This window comes from Pholis gunnellus, assembly GCF_910591455.1.
Source record: "Pholis gunnellus genome assembly, chromosome: 12".
Taxonomy (NCBI): Eukaryota; Metazoa; Chordata; class Actinopteri; order Perciformes; family Pholidae; genus Pholis; species Pholis gunnellus.
In genome coordinates this window covers 5,388,816-5,414,239 of record NC_136539.1, presented here as the reverse complement: position 1 = coordinate 5,414,239, position 25,424 = coordinate 5,388,816, and the positions used below count along the sequence as shown (strand labels likewise).

Genomic DNA, 25,424 nt, shown 5'->3' with positions numbered 1-25,424 from the left:
TTTGAGCCAGTTTGGAAGATCATCCTCGACCCCTCGGAATCAGCAGTTGACAAAACAATGTCACCACAAAGGTCCATTTAGTAGCTGTTCTGGAGCTTTCCATCATATCATACAATCTTCTTCAGCAAATACAGTTTATTTTTCTTCATGAAATTGCAGTGGAATGAAAACAAGTTTTGACTTCCATTTGAATATCCGTGTTGGCATGCCAGCAGCTCTGTGAGGCGCTCGAAGAAAAGTCAGAGCATCAGCAAAGTTATTACATTTCATCCCGAGGGCGACATTAATGTGTGTACCAAACTTCACGGCAATCAATGTAGTCGTTGTTGAGACGGTTTATTCAAAACCACAAATGCACCACAAAGTCAACAAAGCCGTTAGGATTCAGGGGGCAATGAGTGCATCACAATTCATTAAATAGTTGGAGAGATATTTCAGTCTGGACTGATCAAACTAGAGTTATGCTGCTAGCATTACTAAAAACACCCGTCCACATGTGTTAATGAACACCAGTAACCATGAAAGGGACTTGAACTTCAGCAAAAGTTCATCTTTAGTGAATAAAGCCTTCCCAAATTTCAAACAATCCCACCTTTCTGCATGTTCTAAACTGCTTTTCTCTGCTAGTCGGCCATCATGCTTCTGAAGGCTGATCCCGCACCGTTTTAATGATCTGCCCCAAACTCCTGTTTTCAGCAGGAGATGCTTCACAGCAAGGACATAACGAGATTTCATGGGACCTTTAAAGGTACCTGTGCATCAGTGACACTCTGATTCTAATGGAGGGTTTTCCTTTAGCTGCAGATCTGTAAACTGAGAGGATGTCGACAAGACCAGATGTTGAGTTCAGCGTTGCTGGTTGACGTTGGCGTCAACCAGCAACGCTAAGCCAAAGCAGCGTGTGTTGACATCCAGTACACCTGCAGTAGCTAGCGTAGCATAGCTGTGGTAAAGCTAGTTAACAATGTGCTAACGTACTCTGCTAATGTTAGCTCCACAAGTGTTTACCTAGAAGCTGGCCGATGCAACGCTGCGATTGGCCAGTTTGATCAATTGCAGGAAGTCAAACCCAAATGTCCTCAGAAACACAATAGGAACATTTCGCCACAAAAGGATTCAAACAACATTTACTATTAAGAAGTTTGTCTTTATTGGCATCAGTGGCTAGCGGACAAATTTGAACAAAACCAGATTAAATCAGAAAACTCCCTGTATTTGCATAAGAAGTTTGGCTGCAATTAATAGGATAAAAAAAAGACCAATAACTTAAAAAGTGCAAAAGAGAGAAGAATGTCCGTCCAGTTGTTCTACTTCTTAAATACTGTACAATATATTCTTCTCCAAACACGTCAAGTAAAACATACTGCAATGATGGAACTGTGCCTGCAACACAAACACCTTCAGTCCCGTGACAACCTGTAAAGACACTTCAATGTCCTCATCGTTTTGTCAAACTGGGTTTCACTACAGCGAAGAGACGACAGAGCTCAACAGGAATAACTTAAACACAATTCACAACAGGTTGTCTGACATGGACATGAAAATTGGCAATATTGTACGAAGGACAGTCAAACAAAAAAGCAACTAAACACAAACCTGCACGAAAGAACAGACAAACATACAACGTACTGCATAAAACAAGCAAATAAATAAATACAAGCTTTAAAGTGATCAGATGCACAAGTCCACAGGTCGGCTACTGGAACTACAGAGCCCAGCAGGTATTTTGGGTAATTTTGTGCATAAATGAATAACTCATACTCTTGGATATGGTTCGATATATTCTCTTCAGTTTGATGTAACTTGTGAACCAACAATTACTGACAAATTAGCCTAACAATGTCTAATGTGTCTAGATGTAATATGTGTAGAACATCAACTTTAAATGGCAATTTCCACTGAGAAAACTTCAGCAATATTTCAAAACTAAAAATGAAACATGCTTAGATTTGAACAGTCTGGAGGTAAAACTGAATATATCTAGATTTTAGCTTCAACATATTTTACAAGCTAGCAGTGTGTTTAAAGACAGATTTAATGCATTCCTTCTCTCCCATTAATACATCTGTGATTGTACTGCTGCTGAAAGAATGTCTGGCGTAAAGCTTTGAGCTTATTGTCTGTCAGTCATCTACTTCTGTGTTTGTTGCATTGTAACGTTGACGACATGAAGCTGAACTCTAGCACGGATCGCAGGTTTGAGTTGTGGTCTCAGATGTCGCCGCACCGCTTCAGGACAGTGCAGAACTCTTATGTGTGCGTACATAAATAACAACGTAACAATCCCGAGAACATGCCGGGCTCCGTGGTACACAAATAAACATGATTTAAAATAAATAAAACATCGACATTCTGTCAAAAATATCGATCAAATTTCAACCAAAGGGTTCACAACCCGTCCATCGGTTTTTATGCAGCAGGCACAATCAGTCAACAATAACTCAAACATTACATTTTTAATACCACCTGCAAATAAAAACTAAAGAAATGTAATCAACTGACACATCAGTGCACTTTTCCTGCCACATCTGAAACTGCACTGGTTATTCAGTCTACAGAACCCTACATGCTCATAAACAGGAATAACTTGTCAGTTTCATCTCAAAAGCACCTTTTTCACGCATAAACATACGACTACGGTGGATTATTCATTCACACGTGAATTCTCTTCAAAGTTAAAATGTTTTATGGCTCAAACGAGTTTGGAAAAACGGGATGAAGACAGATGAGCAAAAAATAAATCATGAAATAATAAAGATAAACCCGTCTGTTGGCTCTGAGAACAAGTAGCAGGAAGAACCCGCTGCTGTCAAAGATCAATGGAAGCAGCGTTTACTAAAGGTTTTACATTTGTGATCAAAGCAACAATGTGTTTCCAGTTGTAGAAAAATAAAAACTCACTGTTTCGGACTTTATAAATTCTCTTTGTTGGATGAACCACATCGTTGGTTTTGGAAATCCACCGAAAACTTTAAACAGATTCTGAAACACATATTTGCAGTTTTCTAAACATGTCTGTTTTCCTTTCATTTTTGGGCATCAGTTAGCTGATTTATTAGCTTCTAACCTGACGAATGCTGATTTTTCCAACACTTCAGTAAGATTTGCCTGAAAACAGGAAGGAAACAGCATCAATGCAAAGTGTTTCCGGACCAATACACATGAAAGCAGTGAGTTCTAAAGGCCATCTAGGTTGCATAGACTAAAAGCTAAAGCTGCTATCATGTGTGATAGTCTGCATGAATAAAGCACAACAGGAAGTAGAATCAGAGGAAGAGGGAACGAACGGATACGTGAAAGATTATTGCCCCCGTTAATTTACAGTAAGACTGATGGAGGGAAGAAGATGTGCTCAGACAGACTTTCTAAATTCAAGCCTGTTTGCAGTTTAACATTAAAATAATCATCTTTCATTCCACATGTACAAGTTAAATAACTCAGTTTAAGGAAAATGAGATCTGAGGAAAGATGGATTTCTATACTTCAATCACAGCTATTTATAACTTCTACTATTAATATCATTATTATTGAGTAAAACGTCCCAAATGAGCCCAACATGTAGTCAAATGTGTTTGGATTTGTTCAGTTACGATAGACTTCACGGAGGGAGAGGAAATGATGAACGTTCTGACACCGTCCCTGCAGCACAAACCGCTTCCTGTCGATCCACAGAAGCAACAAAATAAGACCAAATACACTCAATTATTACAAGTAATTAATAACTTTACCGGGGCTTTAACGAACTATTATGTTCATCATCGATACTTCTCCTTGATGAATCTCTTGGTCTCTAAAACTTGCTCTTTTCTCGAACTAACGGTCCGAAACCCAAAGAAGTTCAGGTCATTGTGATGTAAGACGAAGGAAAATGCACGAGTATCTAAATGTACTTGGAGCATTACATTTGTAATAAATATATTTCTTATATTTACACAGCCTTTTGAAAGATGTGTTTTAAACGATGTTATAGCCAATATAATGGAACAGACGGCGCTCATAGACGGACGGTGATGTGATGGATTCTGCTGCAGTGGTGGTTTGAGAAGCTGCTACTGATGTTCTGATAACTGATTAAAGGAAAGTGCATCTTTAAAATAATCCCCACATACCCCGATGTGCATTGTGAAGTTGTTGCTGGCTGTAATCATTCCTCCTGTTCATAGCGGCCTTTAAAAGATCTACTCTTGACAATTCAATGCAAGTGATGGGGGACGAAACTCCACAGTCCCTGTTCTGTACAGAAGTATATTTCAGACTTTATTTAAAGTTCATATGAGGCTTCAGGCCGAGGCCGGCTTCAGCCTTTGTTCTACAAAATTCCCTTTTTCGGTTCCCTGCACGGTGTTTCTTTGCTGAGCTGAGGCGGCGGGACAGCAACACAAAGATTTATATTTAACAGACAGTAACTTTGGAAATAAAACCCACTTGACTCGACTGAGACGGCATAAAGCCTCGTATTCACTTGCATTTAGACAGAGATCTTTATAAATGCCGCTGTGAACAGGAGGAAATATTACATGCAGCAAAACCTGTCCACACATACTTTAATATTTAATATCATTAATGAAAGTTAACAACTGATATTCTCTGTAAAGATGCACCTATGAAGGATACAGTGTGACAGTTTGAGACTGAAATACTCATGTTCAGTCATTTAATCTGTAAACAAAGACGAAACAAAAAAGGATGACATGTTCCCAAAATGAGCTTCTTTTGTTTGACCAACAGTCAAAAAAACAGCAAATCTTCACATTTGAGAGGCTGGAACCAGAGAATGTTTTCCCTGTTAGATCAATTATGACTCAATCGATAATTCATCTTCTGTCCATTCTTCTAATGGTTTCACCACTGAACTTGTGCTGGAAGACGTTGGTTAAAATAAACCACCGAAATGTTCCAACTGTTACTTTGAATGTCTCTAGTTTATCAGCCGTGATTTGGGATTCAGTGAAAGTAGTGAAGTGGTTAACGGATGAAGATGGCGGACCTTGACGTGTGACGTTTGAGTACAAAATACAAGCAGTTCAGTCTGTAAAGCCTGCTGAGCAGTTCTTCAGGTGGTGTTCTCCCTGCTCTTCACTGTCGCACAAAGAGGGCTGAGCTCAGGTGTGTGTGTGTGTGTGTGTGTGTGTGTGTGTGTGTGTGTGTGTGTGTGTGTGTGTGTGTGTGTGTGTGTGTGTGTGTGTGTGTGTGTGTGTGTGTGTGTGTGTGTGTGTGTGCGCGCGCGCGCTAGCAGGTACACACACACATAAGAACCACAAACCTGGCGATGCATCTGAACTCTTGTCACAGAATTTGTCACATGATTCAGAAAAACAGGCACTTTGTCCAGCGTCATGGCCTGGCAGCGCCCTAATTGTTTACTGCTTGTGTGTGTGTGTGTGTGTGTGTGTGTGTGTGTGTGTATATGTGTGTGTGTGTGTGTGTGTGTGTGTGTGTGTGTGTGTGTGTGTGTGTGTCTCAGGTGTCTTGGTAGGGCAGGTGAAAGCAGCCGGGGCCGTCGTCGTCAGGTGACCAGAAGGAGGACGGCCTCATGTGGTGGAGCTCTCTGCGAACACAGCGAGGACACGGCTGCGCTTTCTGCCGACACTCTGCGTGGAACACGGCGCCGCAGCCGTCGCACCTGCAACCAACCAAGGTGAACACACAGGTGAGTCATCGAGCCGTCTGCGGGACACGGACATCGGCGAGTCACAATTCTGCATTACACCTGACAAACAACACTTACAAGTGAGGATGCTGAAAGATTCTGCAGAAATCCAAAATACATTTTATGATACGGAAAACATGAAGTGACCAAACTGTTTTGAAGGCCGGTAAATGTTTTTTAAGTGTTCATTTCGTAAAGTATGAAGACAAATATTTGGTAACCTTTTTCTTTGCTACAGCAGGAGTTGTGTGAGTTTGTAAACAGATGTTTTGATGGTGTTAAACCACATTTACTCCAATTCATCAAGACTTTGGTCCGTTCTGGGATTCTCCTTTAAACGTGGAGGCATGAGAGAAACACAAAGTTCTCTTCAGGAATTCAAGGTAACACAAGGTCGTTTCAAGCATTCATTTGGTCAGTGAAAATATTTGTTGACTTACCTTTTTTGCGACAAAAACTAAATAAAGTAACCTTTGAAAACTATGAGACAATGTATTAGATATTTAGTCACCACATGAAAACTAAATGATGAGGTGAAAGACAAACTGACTAATCACTGCTTTAATGCAACAACCTGCATGTGTCTGAGACACTGAACATGATGCATTATGGGCCACATCCAGTTATTGCTCATCTCCTGCACCGACGGAGTCTGAGTAACTAAGTCAACAGCTACACCCGGTAAGTACAGTAGGTAGAGCTGTTATCAGTTAAGACTTCACACCTCCTTCACAAGTCATAAAACACAACTCAACAAGGAAGGTGTGTGTGTGTGTGTGTGTGTGTGTGTGTGTGTGTGTGTGACAGCACAGACTGTGTGCCGGTGTGTTTCTTGTAGGAATCGGTCCTGATCGGCTCTTATCTCTCTGCTGTCCGTCACTATGAGTTTCAGTGACGAGGCTCTGGACTCTGTTAACTGTCCATGTCGGGAATGAGTGTCTCACACACACACACACACAGCTCTCACACCAACCAGTGTGAGGAACAAGCTGCAGATACCCCGAGCGATCACTCACTCACACGCTTCATCGCTTTGCTTTAGTGGCGTCTATTCATGCAAAGAAATGTATACATAGTATAGTACGTCACGTATAAAATGTCATAGTATAGTACGACACCCTGTTTTACTTCAGTACGATGTTAAAAGCAGGACTTTTACTGGTTACTAGTTTTCTGCACCGCTGCATTGCTACTTTAACTGAAGTCAAAGATGTGAGTACTTGGTGACACTAGTGATACTGGACACCCTGTATCACCCTGTGACTCTGGATGAACCTCAGACTCACGCTCTCTTTTCAGACGGACCTCGTCTTTGATAGAAAGTTGTTACTATGAAAACTGTTCACAGCGTGTTCTGTTGATTACACAGAGAAACAAGAACATTGTTTCTACAAGGAGACGCTACTGCTGAATTCTTAAGAATGTTTATACCACTGAAGGGAAGTTAAAAAACCACATACGTTTTCTAACATTTGGATGAACCGATCCATTGGCCCTGAAACAACCCTTTGATAAAGTCAGCAATGATCAAAATGTCTTTCCTCTCAAACTCAAATTGGTCCTCACAAAGACAGAAGAACATGAGCAAACACTCCGGTACGCAGCATGTAGAAACGCATACTCGTCCTGAGGGCCTGGAACAGAAATAAATGGAGCTAGTAGCTCAGACAGTGACATTGTTACACTTTATGTCCTCTCACCCCTGAGAGTTTCCCTATGGCTCTCTGCTGCTCGCTTATTATAAAAGGAATTCGTTCAGCATGTCAGTCTCAAGAGATTGTTTTGTTTTTAATGCAGGTGCTTTGCTTTTAGGTGCACTCTCAGAAGAAGAAGAAGAGTTCTTGATTCAACTCATTACCTTCTGAAGAACCTCTCCAGAAGCTTCTGCAGAACGGCATTTCTCAAGGTGGAGAGAACAAGAAGCAAACTTTAGAGGCAGAACAGACGACTCAGTCCAGGAGCAGGAAAATGTTTTAGCCTGAGCTAAAGATGTGCTGGTCCTCAAGGTGTTTGATGCCTCTTCATATATAATAATATAATATATATAATACAATACCATACTTACTGGTACTGCATATACATGCTCTAGTACACTGGTTCTATCTGCTTCCATACTGTTTATGTGTGTGTATATATATATATATATATACAGGACTGTCTCAGAAAATTAGAATATTGTGATAATCCCCATACGTGTGATTTAGTTTACTGAACCAAGCTGAGTGTTTTTCAAGGCTCAGGAAACCCTTGCAGGTGTTTCGAGTTAATTAGACGATTCAAGTGATTAGTTGAATACCCTACTAGTATACTTTTTCATGATATTCTAATATTTAGAGATAGGATATTTGAGTTTTCTTAAGCTGTAAGCCATAATCAGCAATATTAAAAGAATAAAAGGCTTGCAATATTTCAGTTGATTTGTAATGAATCCAGAATGCATGACATTTTTGTTTTTTTAATTGCATTACACAAAATAAAGAACTTTATCACAATATTCTAATTTTCTGAGACAGTCCTGTATATATATATATATATATGTGGATTCCTGTCAAAACCTGTTGTCATTACATATACACACTTACTACAGTACTGCATAAACTGTTTACATCACAGTTTATACATTTTACTATAAAAGTACACTTTTATACTACAGTATTATATTGTATTCCTATAATGTAGTTGCTGCACTTTTTGTGTCTTTGATTCGAATTAGAAATGTCACGGCAAACGACGACGTCGCTGTTAATCGTTGCGAATGTGACAATAAAGACCTTAAACTGGATCTGTCTTTTGGAGCAGTGGTTGTGTCTGTACACAATAGTTCTTCTGCTGCTTTTTCATGTTTATTTGACAACCTGAGAAAGATCTCTGAATGATCAAATTCACTGAAATCCTGTCTCATCCAAACCTTTTCCACTGAATCAAGTCTTTTCAGATCAAATCAAATCAATGGTGTCTATGATGAATGAGCAGCCCACATTGGTTTGGCTCAGTAAATGTAGAGAAACATTATCTGAGGATGTGTACCTCTTGGTGGCGTTCTCCTGGAAGGGGTAGATGACCTGTCTGTTGTGGCAGAGCTCACAGATGAAGCCTTTCTCTCGACACAAACTGCAGCTGAGCACGTGGGCGCTGGCAAACTTGATCACCTTCGACAGGAAGGGAGCCAGTTTCCCATCGATCACCTGGAGGGGGAGGAGAGAGGGATGAAAGGACGAGGTCAACAACAATAAAGCATCAGCACTCTGCTAAAAGTCTACGTGGGTCTGAATTAGGGAGGATGAAATATGAGAACCTGAAGTGCTATTCAAGGAATTTAGTTTGGATTCAGAAAAACCTGTCAGATAGGAGAATCAAACTGCTGTTAAAGGAAGGACGTCTGCTTTTACAACGCCTTCAGAGTATTCTCCGTCTTCAGAGTTACCAGTAGAATTAGATTTAATTAACTCGCTACAACGTCATCAAAGGAAGTCAGAAAGTCTGTTTGACAACAAAGATCAGAATGTGCACGTGATCGATGGTACTCAGTTACATGTAATCATGTTTAATATAAATCTAGAAAGCAACTCAATAAAAAGAAACACTGCCAGTGGGTCATGTAGCATCTATGACCAGAATATGTGACCATCATCCCGACGCTTTGAACTGACATGTTTTAATCTGCTGTTATTTGGGGTGATGATTGAGCTGTTTTAATTTTTGCACATATTCTTTTTTTTCTTATTTATCTTCTATATTCTTAATAACATTTGACATATTTCACTCTCTTTATTTCAGAATATATGTACACATAATACATATATAAATTGCACATTGTTGTTGTACATTTCATGGCGGATTTGTTGACTTCACATTACAAAGAAACGTATTCTGAAACTGTCCGACTCTTCATGAAAGTGCTGACATGACGGAAAGGAAGGGCCATGACCTCATGGTAGATTTTGAGATCCGTTAAAAGGGCTTGGAGGAAAGACTGGAGACAGGAGGAGAGGAAACTAAAGGAAGGAAGGAAGGAGGAAGACGGTGAAGGAGGTGAACGCCTTGTAATGGCAACGCTTGGCGAGTTCCTTTAAGAACTCAGGCGGGGGTTCTGGCGGCGGGGGGGGGGGGGGGGGGGGGCTACAGTTGTATTGTAGTGAATAGACAGTGGATGACTTGAGAGGAAAGAAAAGCTGTGCAGAATCTCACAGAGATAGAAAAGTGAACATGGTTGTTTTGTCGTGTCATGTTAATAATGCGGTGAATGTGAGACACAGAGTATAAGGTTGGAGAAAGACTGCGGTAGAGATACAATTTACAAGAGAGATCTTGAGAGAGAGAGAGAGCGAGAGCCTGTATTCAGATACAAGTGGTTCCACCTGGCAGAGCTCTGGACCTCCCAATTATAACCTCCTTCATGCTGTTTGTTACACGACGAGGAGGACGAGGAGGAAGAAAGCACACAAACAGAGGAAACATGGAGGAACACGGATCCTGTTTACAGTAAATCATAGACGGAGATTAAATGGCCTACACTGAAGGCCTTTACTACAACAGACCTTACGGACAATCTTGATATGGAATGATCAGTCTCAGACCGACATGAGGGTCGTGTGTCAGATCAAATCTCACTAAAAACTAGATATTCCAGTCAGCCTCTGACTCCACTTTTACAGTAAAACAGTTTAGTGATTATTCATGTGGCGTTGTTTTCAAACACTATGCACTGGGCAAGATAGAATGTCCCAATATCAGTCCAGACCTCTACATTAGGCCTGGTGATCCATCTCCATAGAGGTCCTTTCATATCTCGATGACATTATAAATCACCATACTGCACGCTATTCTGCAATTCCATCATTAAATAGTCCATATAACATTAACAAATGATGAAGCTTATTTTTGTCTACGTATACTCAAATGAAATATTAAGTATTTTCTCCTTTATAAAGATCTTTAATTAAAAAAAACAAATTGTAATTTTAAAATTTCTGTTTTTTTTCTGTTTCAGAACAAATTATACAAACAAGAATTTAATTCTTTATTTTAATTTGTTAATTAGAGTGCTTTAGGGATGTTGGTTTGGTATATTTATTTCTAGCTGTTACGCTAAGTTATGCTATGCTAAGCTAAGCTAAGCTAGGCTAGCTAGATTGGTAAAAGGTTTTGATACAGGCTGCTGGTGTGTGATGAGATCTGAACTTTTAATCAAACATGGTCTCAACAGATGTTTTCTACGTAGGAAATGGTTCCGACATGTCTTACGCACATCTGAGAACGAGTTGTTTTGAAGGAAAATTCCACAGTGTACCTCGTCTGTATGTGAGAACAAGTCCAGTACAAATGATAAATGCTATATGTGTCCCCACACTAAACCTAAGCAGCCCCGCTCAGTCCGGTCCAGCCCGGTCCGCATGACGAATGGCTCTCCTGATGGAGGCTGACAGGCTCGGTAATTAAGGCCCTCTATAATTGGACTGGGCAGAATCAAACGACTGGCAGCACAGCTCTGGTGGCTGCTGGGTACTCTAGAGGGACGATGGGAAAGATGGAGGGCGGCACAGGAAGATGGATGGACGGGGAGGGACGGAAGTAAACGGACAGGCGACAAGAGGGGCGAAGCAATACAAAGAGGACAACGTATTGTACATGTATGAAGCCTGGACGCAGTCATATATCATCAATTGATCAAAAAATAACTTATCTGTGTTATTATCAAAGTCATTTCTCTAAAGTCACAAATACTTTCTTCCATTTTTTTAAATAAATGTCCATATATTTGCCGTACTGCTTGCTATAAAAATCCGCTGACCATTGTATTTGCTACTCCAAAGTACCAAAGCCCTGCTGGGCCACACTGGGACAATCATTCAGACAGGAACCTCCATTTCCTATTAATTTGTACACTTGCTCGCGTCCAACAAGGACAACAATGAAGTCAAATATTGATGGCTGTCCCGAGTGTCTGGGCCAACCAGCAGCGAGCCCGCTGGCAGACCTCTCAGTGCCCCCGATGGGAGTTCAGGGTCGGCTGGCTCGGTCTAACTTCTGTCTCCACAGCAGACAGACGATTAGAGTCCCTATGAGGGGGTCGGCACAGGCCCCCAGATAAACTGAAGGGCTTCTGAGATGATTAACATGAGAGAAAATGAATGTATTCTGTTAGACTACAGTTTCTCTAACTTGTATTTTTTTAATTTTTCCTAGACGGTTTAATGTCTTCAGGTACATAAAATGATTCGAAGGAAACAATCTGAGAATGTAAAATAGCTCTTTGATGAGGGGTTGAAAGCAGACATTGCTCAAAAAGGTTAAGAACAGCTGCCTTATGTCGACACTGACATAACAGCTCATAACAGTGTGACTGCGTCATGACAATAGATTTATGACGACAATATTCCTTTTTTAAAAAGAAAACACCATGTGTGTTCTAAACAAACACAGGCTATTTAGGTGTAGATTTACGTTAAATGACCATCAAACCCCCCAACAAACACACAGACGAGAGGGAGTGGAGCTCAGAGGAAGAATAGAAATAAAACTTTCAATTTTCCAACTGCAGAGAGCAGAAATAAATAACCAACAAGCTCTCGGCGGATTGTCTACATTGCAGACAGGTGATCTGTCGGTCTCCTTTTCATTACAGCCATCAGAGTCTCCAAACTAAACACAAAGAACAACAGGATGACTTTGTGACTCTCAAATGTGTCTTAAATCGGTCATTGGTCTAAATAAGCCTAACCTTCACGGCTCTCCACACAAACAAGAATGCTCAAAGTTACACATTTAGTTCCTGATTTTCATTTAGTTCATGGAACTATTGGAAAAGAGCTGACGTGTCTGATTCGGGTCAGTGTGAACCTATGAAAGCATTGCGGGGGACAAAAGAACAAAAAAGGAAATATGTTGTGGATTTCAACTTTAAAAGACAACAGTAGTATCAGTACCAGGAATACAAAAACAATGTGGAATTTGCCAACAGAGCAATGTTCACAATATGATTCTGGAGCAGCTGACAGGACAACCCCCCCCCCCCCCAACCCTCTTCCCCTCCAAACCCCCCCAACACACACACACTTCACCTCCTCTCCCTCCATCCATCCTCTTAAACTCCTCCCCCTCCAGTTCAACCTCTTTTTCTGCTCCATGCAGAGTCTTTGTGCTCCAAAACCTCCTAATCCCCTAAAACTGCTGTTTAACAGCCGTTCGCCTGCCCTCCCTCTCTCTCCCTCTCTCTCCCTCCCTCTCTCCCTCTCTCACACACACAGACTACCACAGCTCCATTGAGGAACTAGGAAGCCAGCTGGGATTACATGACTGGAAAGACCAGCTCTGTTTGGATAACACCCTCTCCTCTCAGAGAGAGACACACAAACACACACACTTATTTAAAGAAGACTTGATGTTGATTATCACTGTCTGCATGCTGGAGTCTCAAGGTTCCAAATCTTTGAGTATCCTACCGGATGATATATTTTTTAGATTAATAAAGAAACCCTAAATATGTGTCTGCCAAGTATTAAATGAAAAGCAAACATTTTCTGTTAAAAGTTAACGAAATGAAATAATTAAATAAACCTAGCTACATTTAAGTAAATTGCAATGATACATCAGTATGGGTGTTGTGTGTGTGAGCCTGTGCTTCAGTGATTTGGGAGGACTTGAATCACACGTAGACGAGTCCAGAAAAGAAACGTGAGCAAAAGTTGTGTTGCAGGAAAAAAGTTAAAATGACTCTACAATGATGACATCTACAATTCTGCTATATAGAGATTATTACACAGCGTTGTACATTCCTTTGATGGACAGGTAGATGTGATGACTCACTAGCCCACGGCTTTGATGGAAGAATAAGCCCTCAAGCTGCGCCATCGCTAAACCATGTACAACTCAGCTGATGTTGGCCAAAAACATGTTTGTACAAATACGAAACACAACATGCCACTAAAGTCAATTTGACGCTCAGGTTGGTCGTGGACATTGTCTGAAGTTAGCTGTTTACTTAAAGGTTCACGAAACTGAATCCAGAGCACATCCATTGCCTCCACACGGCTCTCAACATGGCGGCGGCTAGAAGCTAACAGTGCTAACAGTGCAAACAACCGTAACAGCGCGTAAACAGTGTTTACCTGAAGGGGAGGTGGAGAGTGGACCTTACGCTTCTGCAACGACAGCGTTTTCAGCGTTAACCCTTCATACCGGGCCAGAGCGGGGCGGCCGGTAGCTAGCCAGTGGGGCAGAACTGAGAGAATCGCATGCTTCGGTAGAATTTGCTCGACTATATCTTTACATAGCTAACAGGTGTTTGCTGCTACATCAAGTCTCTTAATTTAGAATTTTAGCAGCTTTCATTTCTTGTCATTTACTTATCAGTGCTCTCTGGTGGAGAAAACGTGTCAACATTGCATTGCTGACACTTTCTAAATCACCATAAACTTACAGAGAAAGAGAGGTCCATGAGCTTTCTTAAGGCACACTCGCACCGAGTGGAGGATGTAGTTAAAATGCCTTTATTAGTTTAGGGTAGTGACTTTCAACCGCTGTGCCGCACCAGTGTGCCATGAGAGATCGTCAGGTGTGCCGTGGGAAAATGTCCAATTTCACTTAATGAGTCAAAAAAATATTATTTTAGTTGTTGCAAATACTTTGCCATCGTTGAGCGTCTGAGCTGCAATATAGTGTCTGGCTAAGTAATAATACTCTTCCATGCCAGTGGGTGACAGTAGGTAGCGCAATAATGACCTTGTTCATTTAAAACAGTAGAATTAAATGACGCGCGGGAGAGGTTGCGGTGACGAACAGCGATGGAGAAATATTTGAGAAGGAAAATGCAGACTCTGAACTGGGCCCTGGACAAAATAACCCAGATGAAAAGGATCAACACATTGAGAGACTTGTCATTACATTGTCAGCATATATCCGGCCCTCGGTACAACGGCCCGACAGAAAATATCATTGTTTATCATAACTGGCCCGCCACACCACAGAGCTCCGGGACGAAACGTGGCGATGTTAGCTGGCTTTAAGTGCAACATAACGAAGCATCTCACTGCGCTAAACCTCCAGCTTCAGGGACGTGTGATCACAGACATGTGTGATGCAGTAAAAGTCTCCACTGCTGTGTTCCTGACTGCGCATTTTGCTGATAACAGGGCGCACTTGGCACAGAGTTCACTCTGCAATTTGCCGACTTTGCAGCTCAGAAATTTAAATCTGAACTAATCAGCAATCCGTTTGCAGTTGAAGTGGAAAGAGCACCTGTGCACATCGCACCGGTGCTACGTGCGTGCTACTCGCAGGTGAGCGACTGTTGCATCGTGTGTGCGGATCGGGGCGGAACACCGCCGCGATGCAGAGAGCTGGGGAATTGAAAACGCGCGACCATGTAGTGACAGACATGACATGCCGGCGTGTAAATAAATTAAGCACAAGTACTCGTCCTTCAAGCTCCCGTCTCTCTGCTCTTCTACTTCTTCTACTCTTCTACTTCTACAGGGTGCGCGCATGACAGCTCTCATCTCGTTCGCCCCCTGGTGGTTGGCTGATTCAGGAAGCGTTTGATTTGATATGTAGCAGAGCACGTATTTTAAACGTCAATATCGCAGACGATCATGCTCATTTAATCGTGGCAGCCAAAATCGTGATCGCGATTGATACCGTGCGGTGCAAGAGTATTAATATACTTCTAGCTGTAGTTTAAATGTCGTTGCAAGAGGTAAACATTTGTTGCCCAATTTCCAGGATAATGAGGATGATTTTCATGTTGCCCAACTTGATCCGATCATATAACTCTAACACCGTGCATATGAGGGTAAAAGCTACTTTTAACATTTACTTAAGAGGCCTCTGTGTGTCTGGACAAGTGTGAGTGGAGAGGGATGCCTGGCATAGAGGGAATGCCAGAGTATCACTGTGGGAAGCCTGCTCTGCTGCACACACACACACACACACACACACACACACACACACACACACACACACACACACACACACACACACACACACACACACACACACACACACACACACACACACAAACACGCACACACCTACTTTGCTACTACTTTAGTCCTCACACAAAACCCTTAGACACAATCCTTAAAACCAGCAGAGGAAAAGGGCAGAGCGTCCTTAGACAAACACATATGTTTTCTCCGAATGAACTGGCTCCTAATGGGGATATGGGTGGAGGCTATTTGTCGGGAGGTGAATAGACTTAGTGTGGTCCAGGGTTTAGCCAGGGAGTTTAGCCTCCACTGACCTCTGAGCTGGAACAAAAAAAGCCACGTTGATTAAGAGCGTCATTTTATTCAGGAGGTGAATCAAAAGAAACAAGCTTGTTAATATGGAAAACCAATTAAGGGGCAGAGTGCTTGAGATACTCTGAGAGAGGGGAGAGATGGGGGAGGTTAGAGGGGGGAGGGAAGGCGAAGAGGGAGCGGTGCAGTCTCTGCTTATTGTTGAAATTAGTGCTAAATCACCAGTTTGGTGTTTATGAGTAAATCACAGAGTTTAGCAGCGACAGAGAGTGAGGCGCACACACACACGCACATACAACACATGTGTGCTGAGCGTGTGTGAGGCCAAGGGGATGTCGGGAAGAATGGAGGGATGTCACGCTTTGTTTTTCTGCCTGTTGATTCTGAATGTAACCAATTAGTGAAGCAGAGAGACACAGAGTGTGGGAGTGGAGGAGGAGGAGGAGGAGGAGGAGGAGGAGGCCCAATCTCTTTCACCGTGAGAGTCTGTGGCCGAGCTCTGAGTCAGAGAAGGGGGGGGGGGGGGGGGGGGGGGTTGAAAGAAGAGAAATGGGGCAGGGTACAACATAATGAACATAATGACAAACAAAAGAACTTTTCAGTCATTTGTGGTCGCTTTCCTCTGACCCCCAAACTCAGTTCGAGGACTAGATACTGAACCGCTGAAAGGCCAGGCTGTGTTTCCTCTTTTTAATGATCACTGCTAAAAAAGAAAAAAAGAATTTCTCTACTTGTTAAACTGAAGACATTTAAATTGTCCAAAAACAGAGTTGGGCAGCGTAACTGGTATTAGGGGCAGGCATGGTAGAGATGATAAGAAAATCTGCTGATTAGATAAGCGGCAGAGTTAAAGGTTTTCACAATGCCAGATATGAATTCTTTCCACCGACACCATTGTTTTCTTGGATCAGGACACTTGAAAGAGCTAAGCCTGTTCTAAAGAGGGCTAGTAGAGGGTATTACCCTCTCGTATCTCTGTTCTGACTTGGGCTCTTGCCAGAGATACAATGGAGAGGTTGTACACTACATAAGGCAGCAACATTCTATATTTTTCAGTTTTTCCATAAACCAAATGATAAACAATGTGTTAGTTTGTCTCTCAGTATTCTTTTACTGCAGGATCTTTAAAACCAAGTCACAAAAATAATGTTTCATGATAAAAAAACAAATAGCTTAAATCTCTACTAAAGCAATCGGGCATTCAGAACATGTTACATTGCATTTGTCGGGAACTACTTTAAGCGGCGGATTAATCCATATTTGGTGCTCTACTGCAGGGGTCTTCAACGTTTTTCAGGCCAAAGACCCCCAAACTGATAAAGACATGGAGCAGGGATCCCCGCCTACATATATTCTATAAATTGTGTTTTATATTAAACTGGGCCTAGTGCCATGTATAAACATACCTCTTTACTGTGCATTCAATACTAAGCTATTCAGATAATACACAGGTTCATATATTCATGTTGTTATTTTAAACATGTGAAGGCACAGTGAGTAGGGGGGCCGTGCCACTGACATTTAGAAACATACCTTCAGCTGATACCAATGACAATATCAACATTGTCTGTTAATTGCATGATAATCATGCATACAAGCTATTCATATTGACATTTTAATTTTAAACATAAATGTGAAAACAAAAGTGAGTGATGGCCTATTAGTGCCACTGCCATGCATAAACATACCCGTTATCTTGCATACAATACTGAACTATTAAAATAATAGACAGATTCATTCAATTTCGCGGACCCCCTTGTTGAAGACCTCTGCTCTAGTGAGTATTTGGGGCAGCGGGACAGTGTACGAGTGATTGAGTCAAAGTAAACTACAGTGTGTGTGTTCACAGTAACAAAGTAATGTGCTACCAAGTGCAACAGTGTGGCTCACTGACGTGTTTTGAATAGTTTTTATCCAACAATGGTTCCTCATGGCTGGCTAACACTTTCAAGCTAACTAGCTAACTTATTAGCCTAGCTACTGTCTCCTACCGTACTCTAATGACTTCTTTTTGATCTTTTACGTGGAATAACAATTTAACTCATGATTTATTGTAACAACAGATGGAAAAGAGCAGGATTATGTTAGCTAATGTAGCTAGCTAGCAAATGTTCACTAAAATGGCAATCTATATATATATAAGATAATATAAGATTAAATATTTATCTAAACTAATACATATCATAAAAAAGGTTCTTAGAGAATCAGTCCGGTCTGAGGTGTAAAACGAAAACTGATTAATGCAACGTCAATTTAGTTTCAGTTCATGTTAGACATGTGGATGGCGTCACTCTTACTGTACACATAAAAGCATGTAAGCATGTGTGTGTGTGTGTGTGTGTGTGTGTGTGTGTGTGTGTGTGTACCTGCTGCAGGTCAGCCATGGAGTACAGGTGGATGTGCTGCAGCAGGTATTCCCTGGGGAAGATCCTGTGAAAAGACACAAGCGAAAAACGTCTTGATACGTCATTCTCTGTGAAGCAGGTCACGCGTCACAATATTCAGCATATTCTCTTAAATGCCACAAACAGTAATCAACACATCACCCGGCGACTTCTGTCAAAATAATAACCACAATTCCCAGCTTCCTTTACCAACAAAACAGGTCAAGGTAAAATATATTATCTTTTATTGCCACTGTTTTAATATGTTATCCAGACAAAGCCCATTACGTGCTACGACGCACACAATAAAGAACAGAGTACACTAAATCGTGTCGCTAAGGCAGAACAATTTAGTTTGGAAACGAATAAATACAAAAAATAAATAAATACATTAACAGATAAAATGTAATGAATGATAATAAAGTACAATTTCACATATAACAATGTGCATTTTCAACAACGGTCACATAAATATAAGCAGCATTACATTTAACGTTAAACCACCAGTCTTGAATAAAGTAATAATATCAATCTGAGAGTCTGACGCACTCCATCTTCAAACAATATGTGACAAAACACAGACAGGACTGTGTGTGTGTGTGTGTGTGTGTGTGTGTGAGGCCTCCTCTGAGACCACTAAGATGGATGGCACCATGTTAAATCCTGTCTAAGCTGTGATGAGTGTCACCAAAACACAAGTATGTGTGTGTATTCATATGTGTGTGTGTGTGTGTGTGTGTGTGTGATCCAGACACCTCATGGTGATAGGCACCTCTGATAAGCTACTCTGTTAGGTATGTTACCAATGGTTACCACATCAGCATTCACAAGACTACAAACACACACACACACACACACACACACACACACACACACACACACACACACACACACACACACACACACTCTCTCTGGTCCAATATTCAAACACAGACTGGCTCCTTGTTGAGTGTGTGGTCGGTGCCAAGATGAACACACCTTTAAAGTGTGTGCCGATCTTGATAAACGTACTTGACAACTAACACATTTTAGGATTAGATTACAAGCAGAAGATACACAGATTCATGCATATATGCAAACACACACACATGACAACGAATGACAATATTTGCATAAGACCGGATGTTATTTAATTCCTTCATATTTAATTTCACTATCCTCTGTGTATTTCCACTGCAGCAGACACACCTCTGATTCAGATTTTGTTTCCACTCGGTGATTATGATCGTGTACTGAAGGAGGGTCTGACCTGAGGAAGTGTGTGTGAACCTGCAGATGTAGGAGGTCCTGCAAATAAGTGTGTGAAAAAACAAACACATTATAATCTAATGCAAACCAAAACTAAATCTTATCTTTGTTAAACATAACGTTCAACTTGTGTTGACACAGTGTCATGGTTGAAAAAACTCTCCGGATGCTGTACGTTTGTGGTGTTAATGTTTTGAATGATGCGATAAGCATAAAGTCCATCGAAATGAAAGTTTCTGTAGTTCTACAAAAAAAAAATAACCAACTACATTGGCAACTTGCTCTTACCACTACAAGTATTACTACTCTATACACTACCTCCTACAACCACAACTCCTCCTACCACTACCTTAACCACCTAGTAAACCTTCACAACCTCCTAATAAACACAATAAACCACTTTAGACACACTAAGAACCACCTTGTACATCCCAGTAAAGACTATAAAAGACCTATTAACACCACAGAAACCAATTATTACACCACAACATACAAACAGACCCACCCCAACACCCAACTACCACACATATGTGCCTAAACCATCAAACAGCGTCATGGCAAGTGCTGTTTGTTTTTTAATCACTTCTTTATAACATTTTGGGTATTATATGACCAAACCAAGAAATCTTGTATACACAAAAAAGCCATAATAAGTTATATCTTTATATAAATGAGATACATACACACCTCAATACTAATAAATCCCTCAAATAATGCTGCCTGAGTACATTAAAAATTAAAATCTTTCTGATGGTTCCTGACGGATGATCCCCCAACAATTTCTGACACCTTGGCAAACACTCGTAATCATCTATTAAACTCGGGGCAGTGACTCACTCCCAACCCGAAGTGCAACCTGTTTTCCGGCAGAGAACCGTGGCCTCAGACTTGGAGGTACTGACTCTCATCCCGATCGCTTCACACTCAGCAGCAAACCGCCCCAGTGCGAGTTTAGGGTCACGTTCTGAAGGAGCCAACAGAACCACGTCATCTGCAAAGAGCAGAGACCCAATAAACCCGGCCCTCTCCTCCATGAAAATCACAGACAGGATTGGTGACAAGAGACAAAACGTGTTTGACTTTATGCAGAGTATACAGCCAAAGCTCTCAGTTTGGGGATACAAGGGTCGGATGGTTCGTAGCAACGACCCCGGTACGCAATAATGCTGCAGTACCCCCCACAGGACTCCCCGGGGGACACGGTCGTAAGCCTTCTCCAAGTCCACGAAACACATTTAGATTGGTCACTCCCATGACCCCTCCAACAGACCCGCAAGTGTAAAGACCTGGTCTACTGTTCCACGGCCGGGACAGAAGTCATTTTGCTCCTCCTGGGTCTGAGATCCGACAGTCAGTCAGAGCCTCCTTTCTAGCACCCTGGAATACACTACACACTGAGCAGTGTGACACCCTGATAATTTGAGCACGCTCTCCGGTCCCAACCGATACCTGTCTGCTGTTTCCAGAGACCCCCTGGCCAACCAAGCATGAGAGGCCTCCTTCTTCGGGTTTGAGGACCTCCGTCACCGCTGGTGTCCACCAGCAGGTCCTTAGGTTGCTGGACTGAAAGGCACCGATGACCTTCCGACCACAGCTCCCAGCAGCCGCCTCCACAGCGGAGGCGTTGAAACCAGGAATAGCAACCTTGAAATAACACTAATATCCACATCAAATCATCTCAGGAACAAAACGAAAACAACTCGCCTTTTCAAGTGACACACGTACCTAACGTTAGCTTTCTTAGCTCGCTAACTAGAGCTGATGAAATCTGCTAGAGACAGTTGTCATTTAAACCAACAAAATGAACAGTTGCTGGCTAGAAATGAGAAGCCTTTTGTTCACTTCTGTCTGAAATCAAGGATTGTTCCGTTGGTAAATCTGCAATCATTGTGAACATTATGTAGCAGAACATACAGCACAGTACATGCTATATGCACCAATATAGCACGTACCATGTTACATTACAAAAAGCCTTCTATCATCAAGACACTAGACCTGCCTCATTCACCACAAACAACTACCTAATTCCCTGAGATTCAATCATACCGTCACCAAACTTTGACAATAAAACAACAAAAGGCAGCTTTTATACTGCATATGAGGCCGATCAAAGATTACTTTGCAAAGCTATCAAAGATGTAATCCGCTGTTAATGTTTGAGAAGTGCTGCACAGGACCAAAACTGTAGTGCTCTCTGACCTACAGACTTTGGTGCCTCATGTGGTTGTGAGTGCGATTGAGTTTCCATGGCTTTCTGCATGCATGCAACAGACATCTCCCTTCAGACCCCCCCCCCCCCCCCCCCCCCCCTGAAGTAGACTGATGACTAGCTGATGACTAGGGAAGGTTTTAGCGCCACGACCCTCATCAATCCTGCAGTGTTTGGAAGTGGCGAGGCACCAGCCGGCACTGGCTAATGGGACAGGAGTAAACACAGAAGGAAATGATGCTGCTCGTCTCTGTGTTGCAGTCGGGGACGACTAATATGGAGGTCAGAGACAAAAACATTTCAATCGTGGCGGACTTTAAAACTCTCATTGAAGACCAAAAATAATCACATAATAATCACATTTGATCTCGTGTTGACATTCATTGACGATCAGTGTGTTATTCAGAATCTATAGCTGGCATCTGACATATGTAGCCTTTAACATTTTGTCTGTAATGTATACTTTTTTTGACAGCTTAGTGAAATTTATTTGTGGTAACCGTGAGGAGTATAAAACCCAAACAAAGCATGAATGATAGAAATAGTTTAACGTAATATAAAGATTTGAATATAGACATACGAGCAAAATGTTTTTTTCTTTTACTTAGCCTGGAAATTAAAAATCAAATGTAACAATTAGATTTTCCTTTGAATTGCATTACTGTAATTAAAGGGTTAACCAAATTCTTTTCAGAAACAACGTTCATGTTACTTTAGATAATCCACAGACCTGGCTTTGGAATAACTTATACCAAAGAATAAGTCTCTAAAAACCCAAATGATTTGCAGATACCGTTGCCGGTGGGTGATGATCATGATAGAGTATTAATTAGATTCCAGTCTGTCTGCTGAGGTGGATGCTTCTCCTTTAGAAATACTTGGATCAGAGTGTATTCGTGACCTGGATCGGGGCAAGAATCATCCATCAGCTCACAGACAAGGCTTTCAGTGAGGGACCCCGCTCAGATAAACAGTACCCCCCCGATCATCACACACGTGAACATGTGCACACACAGGCGCACATCCTTTATGTGTATGCAGTGTATAAACAGACAGGAATGCATGCAGATAAAAGTTATGGCAATACACATGCATGCACTCAGACACACACATGTAAACACGGATCATACGGGGAGATGTTAACAGCCTGTGAAGTCCATCAATCACCAGAGGAGTAATAACAGGGTATCAGTCAGTGTGACTCTGATGACACGGCCTGCTAATGCTAGACGATAGCAGTAGCTGCACAGAAAATAACTCCAAATGAAATTTACAAATTTAAGAATAGTTTTGTTGTCTGTGTTTTAGTGTGATGTGGGAGAACTCACCCTTTAAATCCGACTGATCACAAACAAGTTCCTTATCACTTTGAACCTCTTCCCTACTTGTTAAAAGTCCATCTTTGTTTTTTAAAGTTATCTAATTCTAGTTCATTTTTTCCACTTAAGGAGCGCTACATTAATTAAATTGACGCTACCGTTCAGTGACAAAAAAGAGGAATAATAATGAAGTCATTTTGTCTGTTCGATAATAATCCACATTCAACGAACCGAGGCAGAACATCTCTGGTGTTCAGAAGGTGCAGATTAGCTTCTAAGTAGAACTACAAGATCCAACCATGTCCCATCCTAATGTATGAGCTCCTTGAAGGTGCTTGTTGTTGCTTGTTTTAAAATATATTTTCAACCTCAATAAGTATCATCCTTTAAAACTCGACACAAATCACATTTCTAACGTTTAAAAGACGTGTGTTAAGAGCCTTAATATTGCCTCACCACCACAATAGACTTCACCGCCAACCTACCTTCGTCTGAGGTCCTCTGCAACGGTTGCTCGGCAGCTGAACAGGTAGGCCCGCAGCGACTGGAGCTGCTGACGGAGACGCAGCACCGTGCTGAGAGGCTCACAGTGCTCATACAGACAAGGGTTGAGCTGCTGGACGTCCAGCAGAGGCTCCTCGTACACAAACTCCAGGAACTCCTTGGCCTGTTTAGACACCTGGAGGAGCACGTTAGAGTTTCCATCAGGGCCACTGCACCAAGGACAGGAGACCAGAGGGACAATACCCAACAAGCTGGATGTCCCATGGTTGTAATTTGGGTGATGCGGGGCTAAGAATCCGTACTAAAAAGCCTCAGACGACAAAAAGCATCAGCAAGATACCCCGCTGACGTTCGAGTCGCTCATAATAAGTTATAGAATAATAGTAAGAATCATATTTTGAGAGAGACGGTGGTTAGTTTTTCATTTAGTTGTGTGTGTATGTGTGTGTTCTCCCACCTTGTGCTTACTGGTGTCCCAGTTGTGCAGGAGACGTGCTGGGATGAGGAAAGAGTTGTCCTGATGGCAGCTCTGGCAGTAGTACCAGCCGCTGTAGTAGCACACCTTAGCCTTTCCTCTGGAGAGACCGACCGGACGCTGACAACCTGAGGAGAAAGTCTTCGGGTAAATATGTGTGTGTGTGTGTGTGTATGTGCTTATATCTCATTAAAAAACAAATATATGATGCGATATGATACTCTAGAGTCTCTGAATCAGGGCTCGACATTAACAGTTGCCAGGTTGCCATTGAGTACCAGTCCATGGCCTTTGGTTCCCGTTAGTGGCAACTGCTCTCAAAGGTCAGATGCGAAGCCAGCAGTCATGAAGATGATGATGCAATGGTTGTTTAAATATACGGTTCTGACTGATATTTGAATATTGCTGTTACAGTCAGAACCGTATATTTAAAACAACCATTGCATCACTCCCCTCTTTATGACTGCTGGCTTCTTACCCGACCTTTGAGTGTGGCCTTTAGGAACAGCCATAAACACTTCGGTTACTTGGTCACCAATTTTAGACTAAAACTATATTTAAGTCTGCTGTATTATTGTGGTATGAATCTATCTCCATATGTCAACACAGCAGACTTTAAAGAGAAAGTGTTTTGTAGACCTGAAAGTCCAACCGAACCAGACAATGCTTCACTTGCGTGGGTGCGTTTATTAACACTCGTGGGGTGAAAAGTTGGACATCATCACAAACCAATGTGCAAATCGATTCAACTGACGGATGAACCGAAACGGAAAAGTCGTAAGGAGATTTGTCAAGTCTTGGGAGGAGAAGTGTCCCGGCATCTTTGAGCTGGACGGAAAGAAGAATTCTGTTTGGTTACTGTAATAAAGCTTTTCTTCTGTTAAAGAAGAAACCTAATGTGGAACTGCATAGTAGCGTGAATAAAAACAAAAAAAAGTGACGAAAAATGGCAACTGTATTTTCAGCTTCGCCAACCACTTCTAAAAGTTATCGTTGAGCCCTGCTGAATGTCTCTTTAACCACGAGGAAAGCATTTAAACCACTTCTTAAAAAAGTGTCGGAAGTGGAAATCAAACCAACACAACAATCTTCTGTCTTAATGTGGAACAAACACGTCTGTGTCCTGAGGTGTTGCACAAGTCTGTGCTCGGTGTTAACAGTCTGCTGGAGCCAAGATCAGGAGATCACAAAGGTTGTAGAGCAAATGACTTGGCGTTAATATGTGTCAGCTTATTGCCCCGCACTAAATACCACACTAATCCAGCCGAGTAAACCCGCTGATAATAAACGAGATAGTCCAAGTTTAAGATGGCACTCGGAAGATAATAAGTTGTATCGTGGTGGATGTAACGTGGGACAAAATAACTGGGACAGCTGATTTTACTGCACTGATAACA

The 25,424-nt window shown here is 41.8% G+C and overlaps 1 protein-coding gene across 1 annotated transcript in view; it reads right to left on the bottom strand.

Annotated features, from left to right (window-relative positions):
• Nucleotides 1-5,460: 5,460 nt before the first annotated feature.
• Nucleotides 5,461-25,424, bottom strand: part of plekhm3 (pleckstrin homology domain containing, family M, member 3) — a gene marked incomplete at both ends in the record, with an annotated part of 39,467 nt that continues 19,503 nt past the window's right edge. Inside the window, 5 exons of the mRNA XM_079170821.1 lie at nt 5,461-5,623; nt 8,678-8,835; nt 18,255-18,318; nt 23,534-23,727; nt 24,010-24,155. Coding sequence (XP_079026947.1) covers nt 5,461-5,623; nt 8,678-8,835; nt 18,255-18,318; nt 23,534-23,727; nt 24,010-24,155 — 725 coding nt within the window. The remainder of the gene's footprint in view (nt 5,624-8,677; nt 8,836-18,254; nt 18,319-23,533; nt 23,728-24,009; nt 24,156-25,424) is intronic.